The sequence below is a fragment of the Tupaia chinensis genome, unplaced genomic scaffold (assembly GCF_000334495.1).
Source record: "Tupaia chinensis unplaced genomic scaffold, TupChi_1.0 Scaffold139927_1, whole genome shotgun sequence".
NCBI lineage: Eukaryota > Metazoa > Chordata > Mammalia > Scandentia > Tupaiidae > Tupaia > Tupaia belangeri.
The window spans coordinates 518565-532216 of NW_006199806.1; the positions used below are offsets into that span (position 1 = coordinate 518565).

At 40.0% G+C, this 13652-nt stretch overlaps 1 protein-coding gene across 3 annotated transcripts in view; it reads right to left on the reverse strand.

Annotated features, from left to right (window-relative positions):
* CD86 (CD86 molecule) overlaps positions 1-13652 on the reverse strand; it is a 78018-nt gene that overhangs the window by 11969 nt on the left and 52397 nt on the right. For all 3 annotated transcript variants that reach the window (XM_027765909.1, XM_006162363.3, XM_027765908.1), the window contains 2 exons: positions 6472-6807; positions 2937-3245 (listed from right to left, as the gene is read on the reverse strand). In XM_027765909.1, coding sequence (XP_027621710.1) covers positions 2937-3245; positions 6472-6807 — 645 coding nt within the window. The remainder of the gene's footprint in view (positions 1-2936; positions 3246-6471; positions 6808-13652) is intronic.

Here is a 13652-nt window from a genome sequence, read left to right on the forward strand (position 1 = left end):
TGGTCCTGTAAGAATTCAGTGCCTTACCACATGCTACCTGCTGGCCCAACCTTTAATATTTCTTAATGTCCTGAGGAATCTGGGTCAGAATTAACTCCCTGGAGGTCAGAACTTACTTTCTTGCAGGGAAGGCATTTCAATTGCTGGCATTATAGGCCATCTTCAATACCTTTGATCTGCCTCAGTTTATCCTACTTAAGCCTGTTTGGCATTCACAGGAAAGGAAGGTTATACTTGTTAACATGGAAACTGCTACCTTTTTGACATCCTACAAGATTTCTTGACTAGGGACTAACTTATCTCTAGTAAAGCCATAGAGTAGGGAACAGAGAGAAGCAAGCTCCACTTTCCAGAGGCAGCTGGAGCTGAAATATCTCTAAAAATGTAGTACCTGGGGAGGTTTCTGTGGGAGTTGAGAAGCAGCAGAAAGGTGAACCATGTCTAGTGGTGGTAAGCCCCTGTTCATTTGCAGACTGTGAGAGTCCCAAGGCATGTTATATACAAGGAGGTCTTCAAAAAGTTCACAGACAATTCATATTATGGGAAAAAACCCTGTATATGGATTTTAACTTTTTTTTGCACCAAAATAAATTCATACTTTAATTCCATCTCCTGTGTTTATTATGGGGGAAAAAAGTGAACTCCACCCATAGTTTTATGTGCATTTCTCATGAACTTTTTGAGGACTCCTAGTATTAGTGACGTTGGTGATCACATGAAGGTACTCAGATTCCAGCAGAGCTGGAATTCCAACAAGCTATCAGGCCAACTGAGGCTACAGAGGAAGGAACAGGGGCACACTGGGTGGACCACCATTTACTGGACTCGAAGGCTGAGGTTACTAAGTAGAAAGAAATCAGAACTAGGAAAGGGGACTGGCCCAGCTGGAAAGTTGCTTGGCAGGGACTGGCCCTGGGGCTGTTCAAAAGAGTCAGTCTATGGTCAAATTACATACCTATGAGTCTCCAGGAGAGTGGCAGCAAAGTTAGGGGTACTGAAGTGTGGGGGTAGGATGAAACAAGGAGTTAAAATTACTAAATTAGGCTTGGCCTTAAGCTGCCCCATATATATTTTAAGTTTGGCCTAAAGGCTTCTCACACATAGGAATGTAACCTAACTTGATGTGTAAACAGACTGTAACCTCTATAACAAGTGGCAGAATCTCAGCCAATCACAAAGAGCCAACTGTTCAAACCCTTCAAATAAGGCAAGCACCAAACTGGAAGCAAGCGAGCTGTTTTCCACTGATTCTGTACTTCTGTTCCATTTTCTGTACGTCACTTTCTCTTTTCTGTCCGTAAATGGTATCTAACCATGCAGCAGCCTGGAGTTGCTCTGAACCTCCTCTGGCTTTGGAGACTGCCTGATTCATGAATCATTCTTTACTCACCTAAACTCTGTTAAATTTAATTTGTCAAAAGTTTTTTGTTGTTGGGAACCAGCAGTTAGCGTAATGGCTATGTCGCTGGACTCCCACGTAGTCGACCGCGGTTCGTGTCCTGGACCCGGTGGCTTAAAACTCACGCCGGGCGCGTGTGTGTGCGTGCCCAAGATCCCGAGAGGAGAATGGAGGAGAAGGGATTGCGGCGTGGCCATCCCCCCTGGGGGGTGATTTCTCGCTTTCTGTCTCTATGTCTCTCTCTGTCTGTCTGGCGAGCGCACGCGCCCTACAGTGAAAATCTCTCAAAAAAAAAAAGTTTTTTGTTGTTGTTGTTTGTTTTTGTTTTTTCCTTTTAACAGATGGATAGGCTAGAAGGGTGAAAATCACCAGGCAGAGCTGGAGAAGGGCCGAGGTCTGCAGAAGGCAGAAGGCAGAAGGTGGGGAAGAGTCCAGGATCAGAATAAGCTGGGCTGGGCAGAGTAAGGCAGAGTGCCTTTCTAGACTCTAGGAAGGAATTTGCAGTTATGACTCCTTGAGAGTGAAGTCTAAGTATAGATACCTGCCTTCTGGGACAAAGTTGGGGCCTTAAAATGCAGGCAGCTCCTATTTGTGGTCAGTGCTTAGTCAGTCACCCCCTTTCCTCCAGCTGGAGTGATCCCCAGCACACATGTGAACCTGCCATAACCATTTCTGCCTCTGAGTCTTTCTTTGACAAGTTTCCTGCATGCAAATCAGAAACAGATTATCCATTGTGGTCCTCTCAACCTGCAGAGCTCAGATGCTGGCTCTAAAGTTTTCTATTCAGGAAGTCACTACAACACTGAGAACTTGTCAACTAGTATGCTCTGTCCTCTCTTTCCCCCTCTCCTTATTAAGCCAAATAATTTCTTGTATGGTTTTATAAAATCCCACATTCTTTACGAATTCTTCCCTGACCCTCAACGATCTTGCCTGCTTCTGACTGCCCATAAAACTAATTATCAGTTGCTTTTGTTTTCAATTTAGTCACATATTTTCATAGAATATAATTTAGAGTCTAATTCAACCTCGTTAAGATTCAGTTTTTCTTGTATGTATATCATGGTGTTCTGGTTCAATCAGGTTCTCAAGGACAGAAACAATGTCTTATATCTTCTAGTTTTTAGAAGATAAAACCAACAATGTCTAGAATATTCCACACTCAAATAGTTCTTTATAGTGTGTGTGTGTGTGTGTGCGTGTGTGCATGTGTGTGTGTGTTGTGTTTAATCAATGGAAGAATTCTACCCTGGAGGAATCATGCATTTTCAGACCGGAACTTCAGAATCCTCCATCTAAAAGAGACTGGGTCAGTTTCAGGGTTAAGGACATGTTTCTTTAAGTGCAGTACAAGTTCATAGCCTCCTGAACCCTGCATCACTCATAGAAGTGGGAGCCCCCAACTTGGGTCCCTCCTACCAGCATCCTAAAATGACCTGGTTGGAGATTTTCTAGCAAGCAGGGATCACTGGATGGTTGTCTTAAGCACTGTGTATAATACCTGATGGGAAAAAATAGTCTTGAGAAGTCGTTTTACCTATATGGAAAGGTGAGGAGAAAAGCTGTGTCTCCATTAGTTCAGTTTGCAGGACACAGAAGATGGTCATATTGCTTGTAACAGCAGGTAATGAAATAGACAAGCTGATGGAAACATTGTAGAGTTCTGTGACATTATCTTGAGATGTCTGCATGATAGCATCATAACCAGTAGTAGAATTTTCAGTTTTTAGCAAAAAGTACATCTTCTTAGGTTCTGGGTAACCTTGTACAGATGAGCAGGTCATATTTATGTAAGAATTTTCTGTCACGTTAGAAAGTTGCACTATTTCAGGTTGACTGAAGTTAGCTGCAAACAGAATAGAAATGCAAAATAAAATCAGTATAAGTTAGTTGTATCTAGAAGAGAACAGAAAATAACTAGATAGCCTAGGTACCTGATCTGGGAGCTAACTGGGGAGTACCCAATTATGTAGTAATAATTTCTCCATTCACAATCATCTCTATCTCATCTCTCAGTCCACGGTAAGAGTCACATAATTATCCCACACTTATTTTTTGAGAATGGAGTTTTAGGCCATGCTTATTTTCTGCTTATCCAAATCAAGAGGGGGAGTGCTTTCTGAGTGACAGGAAGACTAAAATTGGATCATTGAAGATCACAATGAAACTACTATTTCAGGGACTGGAATGCTTGGAAGGAGAAGTGGTCTGATTCTAGAACCCCAATGTCCCATAGGATATTCTAGTCCACCAGATTAAAATAGCAGAAAGAAATTGAGCTAAAGTCCCACCAAGAACCAAAAGAGTTCATGGTATTGGCATGCTCTCAAGTCTTAACTTTCAGAAACCCAAGCAGGATAGAGGTGGGTAAATGGGTGGGGATTTGGGATTTAGAAAATTTAGAGTACTGGTTTTTAGTATGCTGTCAAGATGTTTGTACTATACTGTAAGTAAGATGAAGGCTGAATCCAACACTTTTAGGGAAAACTACAATATTTGGTAAACACAATGCTCCTCTTGCCTTCGTCAGCCATTTGTATTTTTATAGCTATTGAGGATCATGGGTGTCCAGACCTTTCTCATGGCCTTCTTCCAGCCAAATCCTTTGTTCTTTTTTTTATAATTACTAGCTAGTTTGCAGGGTCTACATATTAATTCATAACTTAGTATATTGTTTTTAAAATGTCAGTCATGCCCATGTCATCTTTACAAGTTTTGCTATAGCAGCATCCTATTTGAGCACTCTGCTTATAATTTCTGTGTAGATGGAGGATTGCCAGAAATTATTTAGGCTTCTTAGCAATATCTGAAATCACAGGTTAGATAAATTGTAGTTTTGCTAATATACAGTCAGGATATAAATCTATTTTTCAAAAAATGCTTCTCTGTTCCCCCCTAAATAACATCCCATGTTCCTCCAATGGTAGCTGGTCACACTTTGAAAACGCCAGGGTAGTTTGGTTAAACATTCCAAAAGCCCTGCAGCCTCCTTTGGCTCACAGAGAACTCAAAGAGCAGGTCTCCATTCTATTTCTACTTTTGCCTCTGTTTTACCCTGTGGGTTCAGAACAGGTGTTGACCTGTTTTTTTCTAGTTTTATCAAAAATTAATCTGGGCTCAGTAATACCACACCTGGGTATCTCAGCTAGCAAAATGAAAATTTATGTTCACACAAAAAAATCTTTGTATGAATGCTCACAGCCCTCAATTCCCAATAGTTCAAACTAGAAACAACGCAAATGTCTTTCAGTGGGCTAAATGGATAAAAAATAGATTTCTGCTCACCTATAAAAAGGAACAAACGATACACGCAGCAATTTGAATGAATTTCAAAAGTGTTATGCTGAATAAAAGATGCCAGTCTTAAAAATGTTACATACTGTCTGCTGGCTCCATTTATGTAACATTCTCAGAAAGACAAAACTATGGGATGGGAAACAAATGTTATGGATGTAAAGAGGGTAAGACTATAAAGAGATAGTATGAAGGACTTTTTTAGGGTGACAGCATGGTTCCATTTCCTTTATATAGTGGTGGTTACATAAGTCTATACATAATTGATAAAATTAAAACTGTGGGTCCAGCAGGTGGTGTAGTGGTTAAGGCACTGGACTCCTTCCTACGTGGCTGACTGAGGTTGAGTCTGGGATCTGGTGACTTGAAACACCCCGGACATGTGTGCATGCCAAAATCTTGAGAGGAGAATTGAGGAGAAGGGATTGTGGCATGGCCATCCATCCTGGAGGGTTGCAGGGTGGGGGGGTGGTGGTGGTGATTTCTTGCTTTCTGTCTCTTTGTCTCTCTCTATCTCTCTGGCAAGCATACATGCCCTATAACAAAAATCTGTTAAAAAATTAATAAAACTGTACATCACCACCACAAAAAAGATATATGTTGCTGTATGATAATTTTAAAAATACTATAATATTTAGGCTTTCTTTCTTTCTTTCTTTTTTTTTTTTGTAGAGGTTTTTGCTATAGGGTGCATGCACTTGCCAGACAGAGAGAGACATAGAGACAGAAAGCGAGAAATCACCCCCCAGGGGGGATGGCCACACTGCAATCCCTTCTCCATTCTCCTCTCGGGATCTTGGGCACGCACACACACGCGCCCGGCGTGAGTTTAAGCCACCAGGTCCAGGACTCGAACCGCGGTCAACTATGTGGGAGTCCAGCGACATAGTCATTACACCAACTGCTGGTCCCTAGGCTTTCTTTTTTCTGTTTGTTTGGGCTTTTTTTAAGAGAGATTTTTTGCTATAGGGCTTGTGCACTCACTGGAGAGACAGAGAAACAGAAAGCAAGAAATCACCCACCAGGGGAGATGGCCACGCTGCAATCCCTTCTCCTCTAAAGATTTTAGACATGCATGGACACACGCCTGGCATGAGTTTTAAGTCACCAGGTTCAGAACTCAAACTGCAGTTGACTATGTGGGAGTCCAGTAACATAACCGTTATGCCATTTGCTGGTTCTGACATTTAGGCTTAGGCTTTCTAAAGCCTGGTAAAGCAGAGGAGCTGGTTTGTCATCTTGTGGTTATGTCTGCTGGATTATTTCCCTTCTGTCTACTGGCTCATGGTTGGGCAGCAAACAACTCATAAGCAACCCAGAGGATGTTGAAAGGTAAAACCAAATCAGTCAGCTGTCAGTCTCACTAGAAGCCAGGCAAAGACTGAGCAAGCGAGAATGATTAGACCAAAGGAGAAAATGAATGTAAAAGATTTGAAGCCTAGATGGTTACATAAACTTAACAATGACCAAATTACCCATGGTTTTCACTGAGCCACATCAGCTTTGTTTAATTAGCTCATTTGGTCCCCAAAGCAGATTCTTAACTGAGTCTTCAAAAGCAAAGTATAAGAAGTATGAAGGACTTTCAGTTCCCTACTCCCATACCCTAAGCTCCCTTCAGATGGACTTCCCAGAATGGTGTTCTCTGCCTTCTCTCCACAGGTTCCTCCTTCCCTTGGGGCCCTCAAGCTTCTGTCACCACCCACTCCAATGCTTCTCTACTCCTTTGTAGTCTTATCTGAGAAAAGCACGGATCTGAACACACTGTGGCCACGTACCAAGCACTGACAGATCAGTAGTCATCTGGTGGATGGAAACCAGTCCTTTAGGCTTTTTGTGATGGACGAAGCATTGGTATGAGCCCTTGTCTTTGATCTGAATGTTGTGAAGTCGCAGGGTCCAACTGTCCTGGTCAAAGCTTGTGCGGCCCAAATATTTGAGATCGATGTTGTCTAGTTTGTCTTTGCCTAAATATCTCTCGTACAGAACCAGCATTTCCTGGTTCTGCCAAAATACTACCAGCTCCCCAAGGCTTATATTTTGGGGGTTTGTAAATTGGCAGGGCAGGTCTGCAACATCATTGAAATAAGCCTGACTTGCAAGGGAAGCAGCACCTAAAAAAGGAAAGGGCGGGATTAGGAAAGAAGAAACAAGAAAGAATTAAAACAAAAACAAAAGTTCTGTTTTTTAATATACAATATGCAGATGCTACCTTTTCAGCAATGATACTGAAGAACTAGATAGAAAGCTCTGGAACTGTGCATAAATGCTGAGCATCCGGAAATTAAGACTTTCTCCCTCTGCTAACTAAATGTGTGAAATTTTTGCAAACTGCAACCTTCTGGGGCCTCGGTTTCCTCATCTGCTTAATGAAGTGGTAGCCTAAATGTTCTGAGGCTCTTTCTTGCACTAGATTTCTTCTGTGACTTAAAATCTCTAGAAAGGAAAAAAAATGCAGTTGGACAACTCATTCACATACTATAACCGGAAAGGTGATGCTCATCACTATAGCTGTTCCAGGCTTCAAAAAGTCTAAATCACCTACAAAAGCACTTCTCCCCCTTTGTATCCTCTTATTCCTTTGTTGTCTATAGTGAAAAGATTGCTGAGAATGGTAACAAATTTGATTCCTTTTCTGTTATGCCTCCTCAGTTGGGAGTCACATTGAGTAATACCTTAAAATTCAATTAATTGCTTTGATAGAACCTCCCCCAGGCTGCTGCTCCTGTGTCCAGCTCTCCAGGGACATAAAATAATTTGGAAATGACTCAAGTAGTAAACCAAGGCCTCTATTCTCAGTGACCTCTCTAAGCTCTTTCAGGATCAGAAAGAGAACTGGGCAAATTTGATGGTTGTTTTAGGATGGTGGTGGTTGGAGACCAATTAAGACATATGTGCTTTGGGAGTACTGGGGAAACCCCAGGCACCACAAAGATAGTGCTCTCAGAATGCACTGTTCCTGCAAAATTTTATAACTCACAGGGAGCATGTTGGAAGTGTTGAGAGAAAGACTTTGGTCTCCAAGGGCAATATTTAGGTTTGTGGGAGAGATTTAATCACTATCACTCCTTAAATGTGACTGGGGACAGAGTTTTCCAGGACCTTTTTTGGGTCACAAAATTACTTCAGTCTTGGTGAAGAAAGTAAGTAGTGGTGGGTGAGAAGGTGGAGGGTGGGGTGGGGAATGATGTTTCTTAGCATGAAATTAGATGTCCCTTGGGGAGGTTGTTAGAGTAGTTTCCAAATAAAGTTTCAGTATTCAGGATTATAATGAAATGTGTTGGCATTGAGGAGAAAAGAGAGAGAGATGGTTAGTGAGAGAAATAAGGGGAGTTTCATTTGAAGTGTTCTTGGTGGGGAAGAAGTTAAATTGATCTGATCAATGGATTTCTCTTCAAAGAGGTTGTCAAGAAATAAATAACAGAGACATACAATTGACAAAACTGAACTGTGTGTAGGTTGGGCCAGTGCAAACACATTATCATGGGCTTGGTGGTTCCTGAACTCTAAGGAGAGAACTCTAGGCGTTGGTGAGAGTTGGCACAAGTTTGCTTTACAGTCACTGGAACTTTGGGAAGCAGTTAAGTATGAAATGCGCCATCTGTACAGGATGTGTACCTATACTGAAGGAAGGAAAACATCTACATGGGATTCTAGCACAGTTCAAGGAAGACCTGAGGAAGATTTACCGTATCAGGTAATTACCTTACAAGGCAAAATATGGGATTCTAGCACAGTTCAAGGAAGACCTAAGGAAGATTTACCTTATCAGGTAATTACCTTACAAGACAAACCTGGGCTTCTGCCACCCTTGTGCTAAACTCTCAATGATAATGCAAGAGTGCCACCTACTGTGAAAGCTTCTAGCACCTTGTTTAAGGGAATACATTCTGGTTTTGGTTTAGTTTGCCATTTGATACAGAACAGATGACGTAATAGAGAAAACAAACACACAATGGAAAACTCTGCCCGTAGTGGTCAACACTGTTATTATTTAGCTGTCAGTGGTGTCTTCTTGACCAGGAATGACTTCACCCTTGGCTTCTTCTGTCATCTTGATTGACATCCTTTTCTCTGCAGAGCCTTAAAGTACCTTCTCTCCTTCCTATCCACTCTCTCCACTCTCAGATGAGTCCCACTTCTCTGACCTAGGGCTCTTCTTCCAAAGATTACCAGAGCTTTCTCCTCCACCCACGTAACTGCTCCCTTCTTCATCTACCAACTGAAAGTGTGGTCTCTAGACCAATGGTATTACCTGTGGGCTGGCCAAAAAAGCAGAATCTCTAGCCCCACCCAAAACCCGAGTCAGAATCTACATTTTAGAAAAAGCTCCAGTTTGAGAAGCTGCTGTAGAGGATCTTTGCTTCTGATTCCAGAGTAGATAAAAGATGACAGTGGGAATGTAAACTGGTTCAGCCACTGTGGAGAACAATACAGAGGTTCCTCAAAGATCTACAAATAGAACTACCATTTGATTCAGCAATCCCACTTCTGGGTATCTACCCAAAGGACAGGAGAATGCTCAGTCAGAAAAATGCTTGCACATCAATGTTTATTGCAGCATTATTCACAATTGCCAAGACATGGAACCAACCTAAATGTCCACAAACTGATGAATGGATTGGAAAAGTGTGGTATATACACTCTATGGAATACTACTCAGCCATAAAAAATAACAAGACCCTGGCATTTGATAGAAAGTGGTGAGATATGGAGGATCTATTGCTGAGTGAAGTAAGCCAGGCTATGAAAGAAAGATATTGTATGTATCCATTTAATATATACCGACTATCCACACTCTACGGTAGAGAGCGAAATATTGGAGGACATAAAAGCAGTGAAAGTACTTATCAAGAATAAGACAGTGTGGAATTGGGGGGTGAAGAGAAGAGGATAGAGAAAGATAGCAAGAGAACAAATAGAGAGGCATGACATTAGTGGGACACAGATATGACTTATTACCTGTTGATGATGACGTGTATAGTATTCTCAACTGGATTGGACTGAGAAGTATTTCATGATGGGTAAAGTCTTTTTACAAGAAAAATGAGAAATACTGATCGACTGTTTAAAAAAATAATTGGAATAATAATAATAATGATCAGAAAAAACAAAAAGATATTGAATGATGAAGTAGGGAATTTAATGTCTCTGTATTGACTGACATGCATGGCAATCCCTTTTGAAACAGCAATGCAGTAGGCTGTAAAGTTATATGCAATTCAATGTAATATAAACAAGATTATGATGATAAAAAATAAATAAATAAAAAGGAAAACAACAACAACAACAACAAATCCATCATCACACTTACTATACCTTAGATCCTGAAAACTTGTTCGTCTTATAATGTAAACTTTATATTCTTTGACCAATATCTCCATTTCCCTCCTCCTTAATCCTTGGTAACCACTATTCTACTTTCTGCTTCTGTAAATATTTTGTTTTGTTTGTTTGTTTTAGATTTCACATGTAAGTAAGATCATACGGTATTTGTCCTTTGGTATTTGGCTTATTTTATTTATTGAATAGCATAATATACTCCAAGTTTATCCATGTTGTCTCAAGTGACAGAATTTCCTTCTTTTTAATGGAGGAATAATATCTCAATATACAAATATGTACTTTCTTTTTTTTTCTCTTTAAATTTATTTATTTTTTACATTAATTCACTATACATCATTACAGCATACAGATGAATTTTCCATCCAAAATACACTGTGTATTGGCTCAATCAAGCACATCAACATACATGTTATCAGCAAATAATTTTCCAATTCTTATGTCTTGTATACTTTGTTTTTCGTTTTGCCCAGGAAATATCATTACCAGTTCAAAACTGCTCTTCTTGATATTAACTTGCTATTGAAAGAAGTTAGATTACTTATGAAATTGTGTGATCAACAAAATGTTGGGGGAAAAGGAATGGAAGACAACTGTATATAGAAGAGTTAGTGTAATAAGAGAGTGGGAAAGGGCAGCGGGTCAAACATGGGGTAAAAAACATATATATACATATACATATGTATGAAAGTAGAAATGGAATATTATTGATGATAACATGCATGATTATTCTAGATGGGAAACCACATTTAGTATGTTGTGATGATGCTCAGGGAATTAATGTTAAGTAATTTTAAAAAAATTGCAGGAGAAAAAAACAAAACAGTAAAACTATTCATATCGAAATTTTTAAAAACATGCATATTTTATGACTGCAGTAAGCTATATAGCCCCAGCTGGGTACTACTTTATAGTGTGTTCATTCTACGCACTGAAGTTTATGCCTAAAGTCAGACAAATATGTACTTTCTTTATCAATTTATCTGTGGGTGGACACTTAAGTTGTCTCCATTTCTTGACTATTGTGAATAATGCTTCAATGAACTCGGAAATATAGACATCTCTTTAAGATACTGATTTCATTTCTTTTGGATATACATCCAAAAGTGGAATTACTGGGTCATAGAGTAGTTAGATTTTTAATTTTTTGAGGAATCACCATATTGTTTTTCATAGCAGCTGGACCATTTTGCTTTCCTAGTAACAGGGTACAAAGATTTCCTTTGCTCTGCACCCTTACCAACACTTCTTACCTTTTATCATTGTGATAAAAGCCATACTAACAAGTGCAAGGTGATATCTCATTGTAATGTCAATTTGCATTTCTCTGTTGATTAGTGGTGTTCAGTCATTTTCATGTAACTGTTGGCTATTCGTATGTCTTAAAATGTCTATTCAGCTTCTTTATACATTTTTAATCAAAATCTTTGTTTTCTTGATATTGAGTTAAACAATTCTTTTTATACTTTGGCTTTTGTTGGATATCTAGTTTGCAAAAATATGTTTTCTCATATGATAGATTACCTTTACATTTTGTTAACTATTTCTTTTGGTGAGCAGAAGCATTTAGTTTGATGTAGTCCAACTTATTTAACTTTGCTTTTGTTGTTTGTGCTTTTAGTATCATATCAAAAAGTTATTCCCAAGGCCTGTGTCAAGAGATTTTTGACCTACATTTTCTTCTAGGAGCTTTATGATTTCAGATCTGACACTTAAGTCTTTGATCCATTTTGAGGTTACTTTTGCATATATTATAAGACAAGGGTCTAATTTCTTTTCATTTAAAAAATTTTGCATGTGGCTATGCAGTTTCAATATCATTGGTTGAAGACTTCCACTCCCTTTAGTGTATTTTTTGTTGCCCTTGTCAGAGATTAGTTGACATGAGTTTATATATAGTCTCTGTGTTCTGTTTACACTGGTCTGTGTGTCTATTTTAATGCCAGTACCATATTGGATTATGATATTTTTGTAGTATAATTTGAAGTAAAAAAAAAAAAGAAAGATGACAGAAAAAAATTTGTTAACATCCATTCCTCCCCAAAACTCTCCTCTCCTTGTGGGGTGGAAATCACTCTGAAGCCCATTCTTAGTGGAACTGAAAGTATTTCACAATTTATGTTCCATAACTCTTCACCAACCACTAGCTTCCATGACATCACTCAGACCTAGGCATGGGGATCTGACTAATCCCCTCTCTGACTTGATGGGGAAGATTAACTCTAGGTCTGTTTTCTCCAAGTGGCTTCAGGCCTCCCCTGTTATGATCCCAGACCTTAGACCACCTAGCAACCAGACTCACTGGAACTCCAATAGTAGGTAAGAGTTAGTATTGTGTATTACTCCCTTTCTCAGTCCTTGGTTAGCAGAACTATTTAGGTCTAGTTATAATTCATTGCCTTGATGGTGTCAGGAGCTAGGCACTCAAGAATCCAGCCACCTCTCCAATCAACTAAAAGAGTTTGTTTCAAAAAATATTTAAAGACAGGAACCAGCAGTTAGCGTATGTTGCTGGACTCCCACGTAGTCGACCGCGGTTCGTGTCCCAGACCCGGTGGCTTAAAACTCACGCCGGGCGCATGTGCGTGCGTGCCCAAGATCCCGAGAGGAGAATGGAGGAGAAGGGATTGCGGCGTGACCATCCCCCCTGGGGGGTGATTTCTCGCTTTCTGTCTCTATGTCTCTCTCTGTCTGTCTGGCGAGCGCATGTGCCCTACAGTGAAAATCTCTCAAAAAAAAAAATTTAAAGACTCCTCCAGCAATACCATTTGAATGCCACACAAAACTATAGTCTACAAAGCTTTCGAAGTCTCTGATCCCACCAGGATTTCAGTCTCCCCTGGTCACTGCCCTAAATACACATCTTATATATTCCAAGGTCATCTCTTCCTTGTGCTACTATGCTTATCTGTAGTCATGAGTTTTCCTTCTTTTATTAAACTTCCTCCAACGTTTTATGAGGCCCCCTGAAAATGTTATTCCATTGTAATAAACTCTACTATGTCCTCAATCTCTTCATTAATTATTTTCCCCATGGTGGTTCTTTCATTGAAATCTGTTTCTAACCAAAAGAGACCATTTGCCCCTGTCTCCCAGTCATTGATTGTTTAATCACACTTCACAGGGATCTTGATCAACACCCACCCCTTTTCACGCCCCCCCCCCTTTCTCATTGCTGTTAGTTACCACTCTTTGGTCACTACCCCTTTTCACTGAGGATTTTGGCATTAGATACAAGGTCGTTCTTTCTAAACAATCCTTGCCATCAATTTGGGTGACTTCATCATGGATAATTCCACTAACAGTCTTGCCTCAAAATTCTTTGACCTTGTCAATCCCCAAATTCGTCATCCACAGACTTTCAGCAGTTCTTCTCTCATGACCCTGCACCTTATCACCTGGAATAGCTCAACGCCTAGAATCTTAACCTCAGTATACTCATCTCTGTCTACAGCCACCTATTCCCTCAGATTTTGCTTTTGCTTACTCCCTCTATGTTTCTTCTTCTACTTCATTAAGACCTCAGCTTTATCCAGTCTAGACCCTCCAGTGCAGTATTTCCCAAAAGAACTATGCAACGATGGAAATGTTCTGCTTTTGTGCTGAACAATATGGT